This window comes from Lates calcarifer, linkage group LG20 (genome assembly GCF_001640805.2).
Source record: "Lates calcarifer isolate ASB-BC8 linkage group LG20, TLL_Latcal_v3, whole genome shotgun sequence".
Lineage (NCBI taxonomy): Eukaryota > Metazoa > Chordata > Actinopteri > Centropomidae > Lates > Lates calcarifer.
Window position 1 is genome coordinate 7,201,194 of NC_066852.1, and position 17,058 is coordinate 7,218,251.

The window sequence follows — 17,058 nt, forward strand, 5'->3', positions numbered from 1 at the left end:
TGACACGTTACATGTAGAAAAAAAAAGCCAGCATAATAACATGACAGACAATATTTTAGGATTTAATCTGATGACTGCTGTTAGAGTGAAATTTGTATTTCATGTGTAGGTGTCGAAAAACAACTCAGTGGTACTTCATACCTGTGTACCTGGGGTAAACTGAATCAAGTACATGGACATGATGCATTGTTATTGATACACTATTTTAAATTACCATACCTAAATGTCACTGCACTGGAACAATGCATAGCAATTTCAACGTGGTGAACACAGGAGGATGGAAATACACCTGCACCATCATAATGACATCACTTCAGCATGGAAAAAAATATGGAAATAATGTCCGTACCTTTAACTGCAGCTGTGCTGAAAAATTTCTCAGAGCCAGCATCGGAGACCTGGAAAAGAAGAAAATGGATTGAGAAAAATATCACATAAATTACTAAACCTGAATGTGATATCATTTCCCTCCAAAATATCCAAACCCACCTAGAGAACATTTCAGAGCAGTAACTGCTGACTGGGAGGACATTACTGGGTTATGGCAAATAATTATTTTGCTTAAGTCACCAAACTCTCATCTTACTCGTGAATTCGCTGCAGTGTAGTTCATTAGATGCGATATTGATATGTATCACTAACAGGATGTACTTGACAGATGTTTTCAATTTTACTGAGATCATCAAATTTAATCTCACTTAACATATCTCCAGTTTCTGCATCCTTCCATGTCCAAATGAATTATTTGGGTGACCTGAGCATCATGATCAAAACCAACACTGGATATCAGGACGCAAACAAAACAAGCGACTCTTCTTATTCAGGCCACTTGATGGCACTGTTGCTCCGTGACAAAACAGAAATCCATCCCCTCACCAAGCAGAGCACCAACAGCATCACCGCGTTAGAATAAAATGTGGAGGGATTGAGTTAAAACCTGAATTAGACAGATAATAAAACGCTTACATAGGTGAAAAATAAATCAAAATGTAAAAAGTCTAAGATGAATTATATTTCAACCACGACAATTTGGAGAAAGATTATCGTAATAAAAACAACAACTACAGGTTGCTAGGACCGGAAAGAAACAGGACAACACCCGTAGAGCTGCACATGGGAGAAAGACAGACAGGTTTCTCTGAATTAAATGAATCTCTGTTAAGCGGCTTTGTGGAGTCACTCGCCTCGGATTTATATAATGCTAAATTCTGCATATGATGTTATGGCATTACACTTTAACAGCGGGGTTACATTTTCTTGTGATTGTATAACCTTAATGACAGTAATATTCAAAATCTGCGTGCAGTGACAGCTTAGTTAAACGCACACATGTCTTTTATCCCGATGTATGTCTGTTGTTGGAGCTGCAGGAGAAGCGAAGTGTTGTAATCACAAAATGAAACCAGAGCAGCGCAAATAAACAACTACATTAGTGCTAATTTACTGTTCTAGATATAAACACAGTGTCATTGATCGGGTATTAATTGTCCAGTACAACACTGACAAAATGTAAACAATGAAAGCGGCAGAATAAATGACAGCAGAAGAGGTGGCATGACAACAGTTACTATAATATAACCCCACTCAGACTATCACACACACTGATAAATAAATCTTGGATTATAAGAGGCTCAGAGCCAACGCGCATACCTTTGATGTGGCAAGGTTAGTGAGAAGGCAAATAAGTCAGGATATTACTTTCTCGGTCTGGTAAATATGGCCGCGTTTCACATTCTGCTTTTCAAATAATATAATCCACACAAGAGGCGGCGAAGTCTACTCCCTTTAAATTGAGGACAGCCATGCGGAGAGAGAAGAAGCCTTTCCAAGAAAAAAAAAAAATCCAAAGCCGTTCACAAAGCTACTGCGCCTTTTGGACAAAGGGAACCATGTGTCTCGCCACGGAGAGCTTCTGCAACCGCGCTGAGGCGACGAGAGGGGAAAAAAATCCCTTGATCCACCTTTCTTTCCTTGCTCGGGACACAATGTGTTTTTTTCACGTATATTCTCCTGTCGGAAATATCCGTGAGAGGAAACAAACAGGATCCGGGAGGGTTCGTGTGTCGGTGCGCAGAGAGGGGCTGCGTCCGACGGAGCGACCAATCCAACAAAGCGCACGGCCAGTTTCTTCTGTAGAGACAGAGACGGAGGCAGATCACACAAGCCGTGAGCAAAAATTCACAAGGTTTAAGCCCGCTGTGGCTGTGTGTTCAGCTGCAGAGCCAGTCTGCCGTTCTCTCTGCGACGGATCCCGGTCGTGGACACACAAGAGCCTCTCCCCATCCGCTCCCGAGCAGCAGACAAACTCCCATTCATCCAGCAACTGACTGCCTGAGTGCTGCTGCCTTCATGGTCGGGTCCTCCCACTTCCTGATTTCCAGGCGGACTTGGATTCAACCTCAGTCGTGCTCCTTCAGAAGACAAACACTCGTGTTTTCGGGCTTCCGAAAAGCTTTGAGGTCACAGAGGCGCACATCAGCGCGTTTACCTTTTGCGTAAATGGCGCGCAAAAGGGGAGACAGCAGCGCACCACAGCTAGATAAGGAGGCAAGGAGAGAGAGAGTGAGAGAACAAGAGGGAAGAAGAGAAAGGAAGGAGGGAGGGGAGAGCTGAGGCAGAAAGATATTCTTTCTTTCACTCTGTACTGAGTGAGGTGATGTCAGCCGCTAATGAATTCCCCAGTAGGGTGCTGCTACCGTGAGGGGAGGAAAAACAAAACGCTCCTTTATGAACAGCATGCACCTCCTCGCAGCCCACAGGCGCTGTCTTCCTGTTGGATCAACTCCTACTCCACTGGCCTGAAGGGAGGTCAGCTGGTAATATAAAAAGCACTTAGGGTCATTCAGCCTTCAATTTGAGCTTTGAGCTCTCCATGGCCCACCCTGACAGACCTAAAACCTAACGAGCTTCCACCCTGACACTGAAGACATAAATCATGACTACCAAGTTTATAATTATGTGATAGGTTTACCAAGCCCCAGAGGGATTTTTTCTTAGCTTGCCTGCTCAGGGTCACAACAAAACAGCCCTGCTGGAGCTGGCAGAGTTCAGCCTCTTGCTCCAAGGGGCCACCTTCTAGTCATTTCCCGGCACTGATGCCACAGAGCGTGTGTTTAAAAGGGATCGCACAGATTTAAGGTTGGACACTATCCTGTTAAGATTCACACCACAGGCCTGAAAGTAATATTTACCTGAGAGGCAACAGCGCTCATCCTGCCTCCATCCCTCACATTTGGCAAATCCTGATCTACTGCTGGACATTCCAGGAGAATCCTCTTAATAGTGCAAACCCTTGCATTCCATAGTTTGTCTAATGAGCATTAACCCACTGGCTGGGAGGTCAATGGATGTACAATAGAGTCACATTGCAAAGTCTTTCCTTGCCAGCTCAGCCCAAGCAACCACAGAGCAGAAAACAGACTTAGCTCATAGCTGAGATGCTAATCCCTCCCTCGGTAACAGAGAGACCGAGGGTCTGTTGGCAGGCTGGGTCCGGCCATACAAACATGAAGTCATGGGAAATGGGATATACAGTTGCCTGAGATTCAGAGTGGCAAAACAAATCCTCACACATTAGAGTTGACACAACAGCACTTTTTTTCCAAACTGCAGTCAGGTTAAAGAGAGAAGAGACGTTTCACAGAACATTATCTATCCGTATACTTGACAAGGATGTTCATTGACACACTGATGGCACACAGAACTAGGAATGTGAAGTACCATCAGGGGGTGGGAAAGACTGGCCTCAGGTGGCCGGTTAAAGTCCAGCCACTTGGATCAGCTACAGAGGATAAAGGCTGTGGTCAGAAAGGGCCTGGGAGACAGAGCAGCCTACATGACCATGTGTTCATCAAGTTAGAGGCTCCTGCTATACATCCTTGTGTGTTTCACAGATGTATGCATTGTGCACTGAACCACTACAACTAATGAAATAATTAGCCTCTGGCTTACTGTTGCTCACAGGCCGTGGGAAAACATCTTTGATAACTACAGCGAAATTATTTAGCTGTACAATGCCACAGTTCATTTTGAGCATAACAGAAATGCAGTAAATCATGCCTAAAATTAGCTGCAAATGTACTAACTGTGGTTACATGTAATTAGATCACAGGGATTCTTATGTTTGAAGCGGTGATTGTGATGAAACATCAAGAGCGTACCGTGGTTTGGCTTCAAACGCTTGACATGGCTGGCTCCAAGATATGTATTTATACGACTGCCACCAACAGAAAATGGCTACCAGTCATTCTCACAGGCCTGTGCAGCAGCAGCAGCAGCAGCAGCAGCGGCTGCAATGAACGAGTCGCTGTTCTCCATTTTAAATGGTCATTATCAGATTTGAGAGCGACCACAAGTCTGTGATTACAGCCACACTGCCAAACAATCAGCGTCCGGATCTCTCACTGCACATTATTTTTAATTCAAATGAAACGCTGACAGAGATGAACACGCACATAAAAATGAGAACCATGCACAGTCTCACAGTGGAAAAACATCGTCAGTGCAAGAGAATGAAGGACTGAGATCAAACACAATGTCTGGATGTATGCTATGTATCTCAGTAATTGCTGTCTGGGCACGTAAGTTCTGTCTATAGACCATCAGCTTCATACTGACATTTTGTCATCTTTTATTCTTTTTTTTGGACACTGATTCTCCACTTCAAAGAAACCAGAAGCATGTTTGTCTCCCCTCCCCACAACCATGGTTTAATTTTACAGGAACTCTCTCCTAGATTACAATCACAGGGGACCGGCTCGCCTTTATGAGCCTTCCTGCCATTATGCCAAATCTACCCTCATTTGAAATATTACTGATAAGTGTAACATGAGTGCTGGCAATGTAATATGTTAAAAGCTCTTATTACATTTGTCTGCTGACTCCAAGCTCGGTCTTTGCCTTTGAGGGCCAAAAAAATTCTCATGTATTCAAACTAGGATCAGATGCAGAGGTCAGGAAATAGAAAGAATTTTCTTAATGACTTTGAATGCAGTTGTTATCAGCTGTGAATAGCACCTCAGTCATCTCTGTCAGAGTGAGATACAGTAACTCCTGAGCCAGACAAAGGAGTACAGGGTAAATAAAGTACTCCCATATTTAAATGATCATTGCATCTCCTCTCTCTTTATGACAACTGACTTTTCACTCGCCCATTGAGTGTGATATATGGACCAGCTATAGCACTTCTGCCTTCCAGTGTGGTCAGACATCACCTTGTATGAACTAGTTAGCATCACCAGACCCTTGACCTCAGGTCTAGTGATGATTTGAGTTAAATGCTAAAGTCAGCATCCTAACATGCTCATAATAACAATGTTAACATGCTGATGTTTAGCATTTTTCTGCTCCCTTTTTTAACCAGCTCAGTGTGTCAGCATGCTAATATGTGGAGTTAATACTAAACAAAGTATTTTTGTAAGTATTTGGTCATAAACAGAGGTACTGAACAAATTCAAATTTTGACTTAGTGGTACTAGATGTGGGTGTTAAGGCATTAACACCACAACAGTTATTACAAGCCATCCTGAGGGGGATATGAATGCATGTACCATGTTTCATGGCAATTCATCAAGTAGTTCAGATATGGACAAAACTGGTGGACCAACTGATACTGTTGCACAAATAGCATGGCTAAAAAACAGTATAGTATATAAGCTATACACATTGGGTAGGTATGTATTGGATCATTCATATTGTATCATATTTCCTAATTATTCATCATTAATACTGAGTCACAATATTCTTGAATACATTACAAGTATAAAGAAAAAGTAAACTAAGGGGAAAACACCTTAATTGACTGCTTATAACCTGGTTATATCATGGCCACTTATCATGGCAATAAATATTTAAACACCATCTAAGTTTCATGTGGGGATTTGAACATGTGAATACACTGTAAACATAATGACTGGAAGGGAATCACAGACAGGCAAACAGTATCATTATGTTTCAGTGTCTGTTTACACACAAAATCATGCTGATTAAAACATACTGTACACATTTCAAAGTAAATTACCTATTTTACCAAAAATTTTAGAAATAATTCTCAGAGGAAAGGGTGGGATTAAATAACCCAATGTTGCGGTGCACATCTAAAAACTGGAAAATATTTCTATTTGTACACACATAAATCCATGCGCATGGATTTTCCTACATCTCTTCTCCCAGCCTTTCAAGGGCAAGGTGAGGAATTAGTTTTATTACTATTATTTTTACAGTCATTACATCCGACCTTATCTCGAAGTGCCTGTACTGGGCTGTCAATGACAACTGGGTCTAATCTCTACCCCCCCTCAACAAGAAACACTGACAGGCCCTTTCTTCCAAATTCCTCAGACACGTAGCCAGACATAAATTAATCTGTCACTCATTGCTAGTATTAATGTGGGGATGACACACAGCTATGCATGCAAACACACACTCACAGACAAAGACAAATGCACCAAGCATTAAAAAGCGTTACACAAACTGGGACACCATAGCACGCTAAAAGTGGAAAAAGCCTTTGGAAAAGCTGACAGTCTTTTCTGTTAAACTGCATCAATCAAGTATCCTGACATAGAGAATGGAAGATTTTACGACTTGAGAATTTCCATCCGTACTGCTACAGACAAACTTTTCAGTAGGAAGCCTGTAAATAACAACGCCAAAAATGAATCGCTACTTTGCATTACTTTTTTCCCCACTTATTTCAACCAGCGCTTATCACAGTATATACATACAGTATAACTGGCATTCTAGGACCATTTAGGAAGATTGCTGGTTGCAGGGATGAAAGCATCTGTCTGGTCCAATGACGATACCTTTGTAGATCCTTTGTGATATAATAAAACTTCCTGAGCCAAGAGATATGAAACTATCATATCAGTCAGTTGGGGAAGCAGCTGAAAAGTATTTCTTCTGGTTGTTAAAAGCCTGTAGAGACTATGTTATCTGCTTATCTGTATCTGCTCATCTCCCCGTGGTCTCTCTAAGCAGGCCGGGGCCGTAGGAGTTCAAGATAAATGGCCTGATCAATGGCAGACATTATCTGGATCTGGTAGGCAATAATCAGATCCAGTTGACATTGCGGGCGCAGAAAGAACTGGCCTGTCAGCGGGAACAACCTACTTCACTGGCCATCAGTCTAATGTCACCGCCATGGGACTCACTTTGGAAAACAATGCAGAAAAGAAAATTGGTTTAACCTTCCCTGCTTCAAAAAAAAGCTTTGGTTACATCCCTAATGCAACCCCCCGCCCCTCCTTCCCTCACACCCACACCCCCTCACCACTACTTTGCTCAGTCACAAGAGAAATGGGAGACCCTTTTGCCTAAATTACAGACATTGCCATGGAATGTGGGCTGTGGGCTGCGATGCCGTGGATAATTTCAGACCAGTCAATCACTCCCTCCCCTTCTAACAGAAAGGAGCATATGTGCTGCCCGCCTCAAAACACACACATACACCAACACACACACACACAGAAACACACCATCATGCATATTAGGCATGATTTACCTTTAACATTTTCATTTAATGTCAGTATAATTACTAATTCTCAAATCCAAGCTAAATTATTTTAAAGGCCAAATCTGCATCCATATTTATAGCGCTGTCAGTCACTGTTTACATGGAGATTTAATGGACTGAGAAAAATGAATCGTCTCGGCTTTTAAAACAAAGACTAGGCATGTGACAGGGAAATCAGAATTTTAATGTGCTGTATTTTAAGAGAAGATTTGTTTGTGATGTTTACTTTCATCTCTACAATATGTCAACGTCCTTGAATGTATTTCTGCAGTAATACTCTCAGCTTGCAGCAATGGTTGACTTGAAACAACACTGTAAACAACATTCAGTGCTGCTTGTCAAACAAGTTCATTGATAAGCTTATTCAGTATAACCTCAAGAAACTACAGTGTCTTTTCATCTCAATGACAATAAAAGGAGAATTATAAGCCTCTTTTAATTTGACCCCTTTTCTCTCTGAAGCTTTACAGTGGAGCCACATTCCTAACAGATAACCCGCTGCATGATGAACCCCCAGCTTTAATTTTTCTCCCTAATCTGCATGTCTTTATATTTGCAGAGACCCAGCAGACATCTACAACCAAAGAACCGTGGCGCTGGAACCCCCCATGTGGCCTCAACTTAATACTAGCCAAGAGCAACTGCGCTGGCAGGGATATTATTTTCCCTTTTTGTTTCTTTCTTCTCAGCGGCACGATGGGAGCGAGGAAACAAGGGGAGGCAGAGAGATAAAGGAGGAGGAACTAGAGAGGAAGAGAGCAGGGAAGAAAACGAAACAGGGTGAGATGGGGAGAGACAGAGAAGACAGAGAGAAAGACAGAGCCAAACAGGGAGGTAGTTGGGAAGAAAAGGAGGGGAGAGAAACAGCCTGCTGTGTCTTAAAAGGGAATGACTAGAGGAAAGCACTAAGGAAATCACCACTAAGGCATTGTATTAAAACCTGTCTGACCCTCAGCAGACCCCCCGAGCGATTCACCCGGCTGGAGGAGTATGGTCTGAGGGATTAAACCTCTGACACGCTCCGTCAAGACCATTCTGTCAGGCACCAACAGAGACAGCCCCAGTCAAACCCCCCCACCCCACCCGATGCTCCACTCCAACAAGCCTCTCCAAGGTTCTCTCTATGCTCAACAGCTCCAGAGTGGGGGCCTGATGATAGGCTCTCTAGGGGGACACAAGATGGGCCACAGACATCAAAAGCCAGCAGAGTGACAGACAGCAGGGAGGTCTCTGCCCGCCCTCCCCCATCCTTAACTCTTTTCTCTAACTGTCACTGTCTCTCTCTCCCTCCATCTTATCCCAGGCCCCCACTGGCCATTGAGGGCTTTCTAATTGCATTTTGCAAAATAAGGTCGTTGTTCTGCCTACAGTAGCTTCTCAGCTGGGGGGCTGAATGATGGGAGGGAGAGACATGGGAAGTTCAGGCCCTTTTGACAAAACAACAACAACAAAAAACGCAAAGAGAACACAAGATACTTGACATGTCACAAGAGATGGAGATGAGCTGTGACCTGTCTCAATGAAAATGTAGCCAGAATGCTGATTGTTGGTTTTTTCAGAGTCCTTGTCACTTGGCAGTTGACAGGTGATCCATGTTGTGTCCCCAGAAGAGTTCCTCAAAAGACACATTTTTCACATCATGCTCTAAAAAAACCTGAATGCCAGGAGCTGCATCCTCCCATACTTTGACTTCCTCTGTGTGAAAGGGGCCTTTTTTCTGTGGTTGAAGAAATTTGTGTATTTGTGTGTGTGTGTGTGTGCTGTGGTGGATCTGAGCCTCTGTCATGTGACAGGGTGTTTTAACATGTCAGAGTCCACTGAGACGGTGCTTGGATATCCTCCCTGACCTCATCGTCATCTCCTGCTCTGTGTAACACTAGAACATGGGAGACTGGTTGAACAAGAGGAAGTCAGAGCGTGTGTGTGTGTGTGAGTGAGTGAGTGTGTGTATTTGGAGACAAGAGCAATTTCATCTGTGAATCCTCTCCTTTTCCCTGGTGGTGTCCCTACTGTGCACAAGTGAGCTGGTGGTTTGTGACCTACATGTGGAGCTGGTTGCGGGCCACAGACTAGGGCCATGACTGGGCCGCGGGGGGTCTGTCTGTTGATAGGAACGGGAGGCCTCTTCCGCTTTGAAGCCCTGTTTATTTAAATATTTCATGACCCTCTCATCTACAGCCCCTTTTATCGGATTTACGCTCTGGCTTGTGGCTGCCATTCATTAATAGCAAAGCGAGAGGAGTTAGTGTCGATCTAATGCCCCCATCAGCGAGGCAGATGTGTGGGGGCCTCTCCCATACCCGGGTCCTTTTGGTACTCAGCATATCTGGAAGAGGATCTCGTTAAATGCTGGTAACAATTACACCAATTACAGATAAGCCTAAGTGTGTCAAAGCCACAACATGATGTTTACAATGATTAGCATGCAGCATTATCAGCAGGGATGGTAATCAACGCTAGTGCGTGGTGCTTCACAAGATCACAGGGCTCTTTATCTGTCATTATCGATAAAAGGCCACCGGCTGAAGACAGACCTGAGCGGAGCTGTCATGTTTGGCACTAGCTCCTGCTGCTGGTACTTAGCTGCAGTTAAAGCAAGCCAGGTTTGACAGTAGACTTTACAAGATGTCACACGAACACTACAATGATATCAAATGAAAGAACATCACAACTCGCCACACTCGCCATTTCTGTTGATTATCGTCAAAGGCATCACAAAGAGACACTTTTAGCATCTCGCTAACGCACTTATTACTCCTCTCTTGCGGTAAACAGAATCCTGGTTATCAGATCTGCACATATGAATTATGTGTGTTTCCAACAGTGAAGTCGAGCACAATGTGGGCTAGTAGATTTCCACGAGGGCGCGTGCTGTCATGGCGCAGAGCACCAGTCTGGAAATGTCTCCGAGGCTGGTGACCACGACATAAGGCCCCACTTGTCTGCTTGTAATAGAGATGCCTTTGAGAGCGGCCTGCATCTGCCTGCGGGACACATTCCACGCTTTCCTCCACAAACTGCGCGCCGCCGTCAGGCTCTGGATCCTAAATGTGCACATTGTGAGGCTGCCCTGCTGGCGGCCTGACAGCAGCACATTCACCAAGGGGTTATTTGAGTGGACCCAGACTCCCAGGGTGTAAAAAGAGTGTGTTCTCTCTCTGAAAGTGTGTGTGATTTGTTATAAACAAGTATGTTGTTTGTGTTTATGTAATTGTGTTAAATGATCCACCTTAAGAGTTTGCTTTTGCTATTAAAGTGATACCAGGAAAGGCAAAGTATGTGCCTGTGTTTGTGACGAAAGACTGACAGGACGTTTAATATGCAGTTTTCTTTCTGCAGTTTTCTTTCAGTGTTTGCAGCCTGGCGTCAGTGGGGCCCACAAGGGACCATCAGTGCTAAGAGCCACCCAGGCAACTGCCAGCGCTAAGCCCAATCATCAGTGCCTGTTTCAGCTGGGCTTACCATGTACTGTGTTTACCAACACCAAGCTTCAACAAGATGATCTGGGACAGCTTGCTTTCTGTCTCACTCTCTCTCGCTGACACACACACACACACACACACACACACACACACACACACACACACACACAGCCTGTAAGAGGATTTGCACTGGCAACAGGGACAGGCTGCGTCGTTTATCCACAGGGAAAGCTGCAGCACCACACACAGCTTGACCTCACCTCACATGCCTGGATGCACAGGTAAATAAATACACACACACACACACACACACACACACACACACACACACACACACACACACACAGAGGATTCCCTGAGGGAAGCTCTTATTTGGCCTAGGTTTTCTGGGTCCACTGACACAGGGGTAAACACTGTTGTATGATAAAGTTTTGATGAAAGGCTGAATGAACAATACTGTGGTCCACAATGATCACACAGTTTTAGCAAAATACACTTTAGGCTCTGTGGTAATGAGTTTAACACAGAATTTAACAGACAAACTCTAAACTCAACAGTAAAACAAGGGACCTTTATTCCCACTGTGATTAGACTGTTCAGTGTGCATGTGAAATAATGCTGCACGTTATTGTATATGTACACAAATTGAACATTTTATATCAATGAGTGACTTATAGAGAATATCCAGCTACTAACTTGCTATCAGGTCCTCTCAAGTCATTACAGTCTGAATGACATAAGAAACAAAGATTTGAAATGCCTTTGTATTATATTCTTTGCAATGTGTTTTAATTGTGTCTTCATTTTAAAGCCTGTTAGCAAGCTGAGACAATAAGGCTTAAAATGGAATCGTTAGTAGAGGCAGCACTGGCTATGTTTTCCTCTGCTGTCTACTGATTAGTCTGCTCCAATGGACACATTGTAACGTGATAACAGAGGGCAGTTGGTTGGCTGGCCCTGAGGAAGTCATTCAGAGTGAGTTCACTGATTCTCTGACCAGGGATATTAGAGGAGCATCTTTTAGTCATGCTCGATGGAGTCCTTGCTCTGACTTCACTAAAGCCTGTGGTGTGCAGGGGAATTCTAACAGGGCCAGGGAGGCCTGCAAACACCTGTCATCCACTAACGCTCCAGGCACAACAACACCTGACAGTGGCCATGAATTCACACATGGGAGGGCACACATACAGTACATACAGTATACAACAAAACTGACTACACTGCTGTGCAATATCACTAAAATGTTAAATTGTTTTAAACTATGTCATCTTACAGTATTGTGAATAGTGTCATTTTTATGTTGAAGTGCAGGGTATTTGAGCTTATGTATGATTAACCAACAGGTTAGGTAGATTACATTGAAAGTACAGGCTCAAAAGTATAACTGCAGAAAAACTCAGTTAATCTGCACTCACTGTAACAAAAGAGACTGCACCTGTGATTTCTAATTAACTGCATGAACAAGGTTATAAAAGAACCTGTGAACACTACAGCTTCCTCAGTTTTGGCCTGGGTTGATCTAATATAGCACGGTTCCACATGGTGAGGAAGTGCAACAAGTATAAAATCAGATTGTGAAACTTCAGAAAGATGGGAGAGGGTACAAGAGCATCAGTAAACTTCTGAATATAAGCCAAAACACAGTTGCAGCAGTAGCTAAGAGGTATGGGAAGAGCCATACTACCAATAGCAGAAGGACAGTGGCTGTCCTCAGAAAATGACACCAGGCACAATTCACTATTTACACAACCTAGCCTTTAAAAGCAGATGGGTAAATGCTTCTGACTTGGGACTATCTGTGTCTATGTTTCTATGTTTCAGTCACTGATCAGACAAAACAATTTCATAACATGTATGTATCCCAAACACATTACAGAAATCACACAAGAGACTTTAAAGAAGAAAAAAAAAACTTTGACCTGGTCAAGTATGTTCCCTGACTTGAATCCAATAAAATCTAATAGTATTTTAAAGCAGAGAGTAGCACAACAAAACCCCTCCAGCAAGCAGCAGCTGGAAAAAATCATCTGTGAAGAACTTTAGAACATCTCTCCACAGAACTGTGCAAGTCTATTATCATCCATGGCTGAGGACTGAATCTGTCATCAAAAATACAAAATTTGAAAGAAAAAAAAAATAGTGGAATCTCACTGATAAAGAATGTATGGACTCATTGTTACAGTTGGTTCTTAAATATGGATCTTTTATATAGTTTGGTCAAGCATTTCTGTTAATTCTGCTAACATTTTATTAAATGGAAAGGATTTGTATTCATTTAACATTTTAATTTAATGATACTAACCGGGGGTGTACTTGGTTTTCCTGTATCCTCTATATGATGTACAGCATGTTTTCTTATGTAGAACCATTACACAGTGTTCTGCATGTATGTAGTACTGAAAATATACACAACAGATGTGTGTGAAAAAAGACATGCAATTAATCACACCATCGCCCGCACATAAACACACACATCATCACTGCCTGCAGGGGGTGTCCTCCTGAGACCCCTGAGGTGACAGATGTGTCAAAACAACATATTGGTTTCGCTCCTCTTTGCTGTGGTGTTGCTTTGTTCCTTTACTCTAACAAAACAACAACAACAAAACATTGGATCTGATTTGCTCTGCATATTGCTGATGCATTTTTCACCAGTTACTCCGAAAACACCATGTTCCTCGACATTAAAAAGCAATTTAGCACTCCCAGGATTAAAAGCGCATGTTAAATTGAAGGCTACACTTGGTGTGGGCATGAAAAATTGAGTGGCTCCTTATATTAACCAGGCTGAACGCTGCACACAGCATTTAGATAGACGAAATGGAATCTTTTAGCATTACTAATTCATCCAGGGGAAAGCTGTGGTTGTGCACCACTCCACTGTTACACAGCTGAATATAAACTTTGGCTGGCTTGCAGCTGAAGCTGTGCTTTGTCTTATGAAAAGCGTGAATACCAGGTGGATGTCTATCAGCAGGGATTGTTAAATGTAACCTACTTTCGTCAGTTCCCTCTCATTTCAGTTAAGCCAGGCTTCTTCTATTCTCTTAGACAAGCTGTGAACTGTCCTTCAACCCTCATTTTACAAATTCACATACTGTCCATACTTTTATGCTTAGCTGACAGAAGAGGAAAACCACTCACACTCTAATATGGACATCAGTGATCTCTTTCCAAACTGATGTGAACCACAGCAGGATGAAACCTTTTGTGAGACCTGGTTAAAAATGAATGAGGGAGCTGTGGGTCTGTGGGAAAATGCAGACTAGACACCCCTGTTTCAGTTGGCTCTGATTCCAAAATGTCCTCTAATGTTTCCTCTCACTACACTGAGAAAGCGATGGAAGAGAGCAGATAAAAAGAGCAGGATGAACACTCATTTAGTGGACCGTGGCCCCACTTAAACATAATGATGGATGCTAATGATGCCCATAATTACCGTTTCTAAAATGGTGATAATTACAATTCTTTTATAGCTCTTTATCCACAGCCGATCTTGATAATGATCGTTGGAGTGATAAACAGTGATTGTCAGTGTTTGACCTTTGAGAGCACCAACATAACAAATAAAGCACTCCAGGATGAGACAAGCATCTTACTTTAGATTACTTGTAACCATTATTCTAAATGGTGAGAAAAGTTATTTATGGATATTTGTCCATAACCTCATTGTGTAAAGCAATGCAAATTACAGAGCATATACATTAGACATACTTAAACCTGCATTAACAACTTTTTGCCCAATTGGGAGCAGAATAAACTAGTTATAAACAACACTGACAACTCATTAGCAACTTGTTAGCAAACAGTGGCTTATTTACGAATCCAGCAGATATGAAGCAACAATGACGAGGAGTTGTTTTTTGGCTCTTCAGCTGCTAAATGCTCCTATATGTTCACCAGCTAGTTGTTGTCTGTGTCTGTCTTTAACCCTAACCCTAATGCTATGACAGCAGTGAGACTGAATCAAAACAGTAAAGCTGTGGGACAGAAAACCAAAACAATGAGCTGAAGATGCTAAAACGCTCCATATACCTGAGGGGAACTGCCGAGTCGAGTGATAATTCTCTGTGGGTTGACACGAGAGGTGAGACTTTTCACATTAAATTTTTAACATGAAAGTAGTGATTATAGCAGCTTTAATTATTTTGAGTATCATCATTTGAGTTTTGGTAAATAACTATTCCAATTCTGTATTCCAATAAAGAAACTATCAACATATACAAATGATTAAGTTAGAACTATCTCCAGAGTGGTATATTTAGTAAATTTCATTAGAGCCTAAAAAGAAAATGAATTGACCCTGATCTGAATATCCAGGTCCACTCTCCCTCCATCCAGCCCAGTGCTGTAATGTTGGCCTGGCTCCCCTGTCACATGGCATAGATTACGCCTGTGTTACACCAAATGCCTGATAATGCAATCAAGCAGCTTTGAAGCTCGGTGATTCTCCAGTGTCTGCTGTAATGAGGGGAAAATGAAACCGCTCCCTCAGTGTCTGACTAACCCTCTGATGAGACCTTCATCACAGAGGGGGGGACGGACAGACAGACACACAGAGAAAGAGCATTTAAAATGAACTCATCCATCTTCAGCCATGAGCCCAAACAGACCAAGTGGGGCAGAACAGCTTTTTTGGACTCATGGCACCACCTATGGGTGTTTGTGCACAAGTGTTATCAAACACATTAGGAGTACTGTATAGACGCAGGTAAGATGTGCAAATTTGTGATTTTCCTCATTACCGACCTGGAGAGTTTGCATGAAGTGCAGTGATTAAGTGATTTTACTGATAAATATAGTTAAATCTTTCCGTGCTCACAGTGTGTGCCCATTTGAAGGCCGCTGCTGAGCCACATGTGTAAAGCTCCCACGCTCCTGTGTCTTTATGTGCTGCTCTTAGAGAGAGATGGAGGTGACTGCTCCCTTCTGAATGTGGTTCAAATATCCTGCGACAGTCTTTACCACTGATCACTACACAGACACGCCACTGATGCCCTCCATGTCCTTAATTCAACATGCTCAATGCTACAATGCTCTGTCCTTCTACAGGGATGCTCACTTTGTTACATGAGCCAAAATGAAAAAGATAATTCACTCTGCACTTGACCTTGTCTTTTATTTGCACCACTCTGGATACACGTATCTACATATCATGAGCAGAAACTGGCACAGGAGATATTACAAGTAAGACCATATTAATCCCAAAATCTGTGTTTCAGAAATTATGATTCCAACTGAAGAAATATAATGCAATAACAATTTTTAAAGTTTAACAAAATGAAAGAAATGCACAATAAACTGGAATATGCAGCATGTGGAGGCTAATGTCAAAGAGCTTCTGTATATATGGCTGTATCAGTAGGTGATAGTAGCCATAGCTGGGGATCAGAAACAGGGCTGCATTAAACTGGTTAAAGTTAGGTATTAGCCATTTAGGGCGAGTGATGCCTTCAGGGTGGCTCCTCATCAAGGTGCCTCACTTCAGCAGAAGCATGATACTATGCTATACTAACAGAGCAAAGGAGGCAGGCAATTATGTCTATCAACACCACATTCATATCAAGCAATTTCAATGTTCATGTAGATTTTATTTTAGTATTTATTTCAGTGTGAATATTCCAAAATCTCAACATTCAACTCAACAAAGAATTTGTTTATTGTATGCTTTGTATAATTACTAAATTACTTTTAAAACTTTTGTTATTGATTTAGTCAGCCTAATTTGTCATACTGAGTAATCATACTGTATAATATAATATACAGTATGCTACAGTACAGCTGTGATACCTCATGAGTAAATACTGAACATGGTTTGACTGCTTTCCAGTGCTTTGCACTATATAAATGGAATGAATTTCAAAGGACAAGAAAACATCAAAGACTCATCCCGCTGGCTTCTTTTATACTTTTAATTTTGAAGACGTGTGTGTGACTGTTTCTGATTCTATTTGTGTGTGAATGCCTTGTGGGGCTGTGTTGTGAGTCTAATCCCTGTTCTATTTCTCCTTGCTGTACCCACCTCTGCAAAAGAGATCTTGATTTCAATAAGACTAACTAAGTAAAAGTTATACTGTATATAGCAATATACATTATGGCTTATCCTAATATGCTATTATC

At 42.3% G+C, this 17,058-nt stretch overlaps 1 protein-coding gene across 2 annotated transcripts in view; it reads right to left on the reverse strand.

Annotated features, from left to right (window-relative positions):
* The window catches only part of auts2a (activator of transcription and developmental regulator AUTS2 a), a 289,146-nt gene that overhangs the window by 32,049 nt on the left and 240,039 nt on the right, over positions 1-17,058 (reverse strand). For both annotated transcript variants that reach the window (XM_018691398.2, XM_018691393.2), the window contains exon 5: positions 350-398. In XM_018691398.2, the coding sequence (XP_018546914.1) occupies positions 350-398 (49 nt within the window). The remainder of the gene's footprint in view (positions 1-349; positions 399-17,058) is intronic.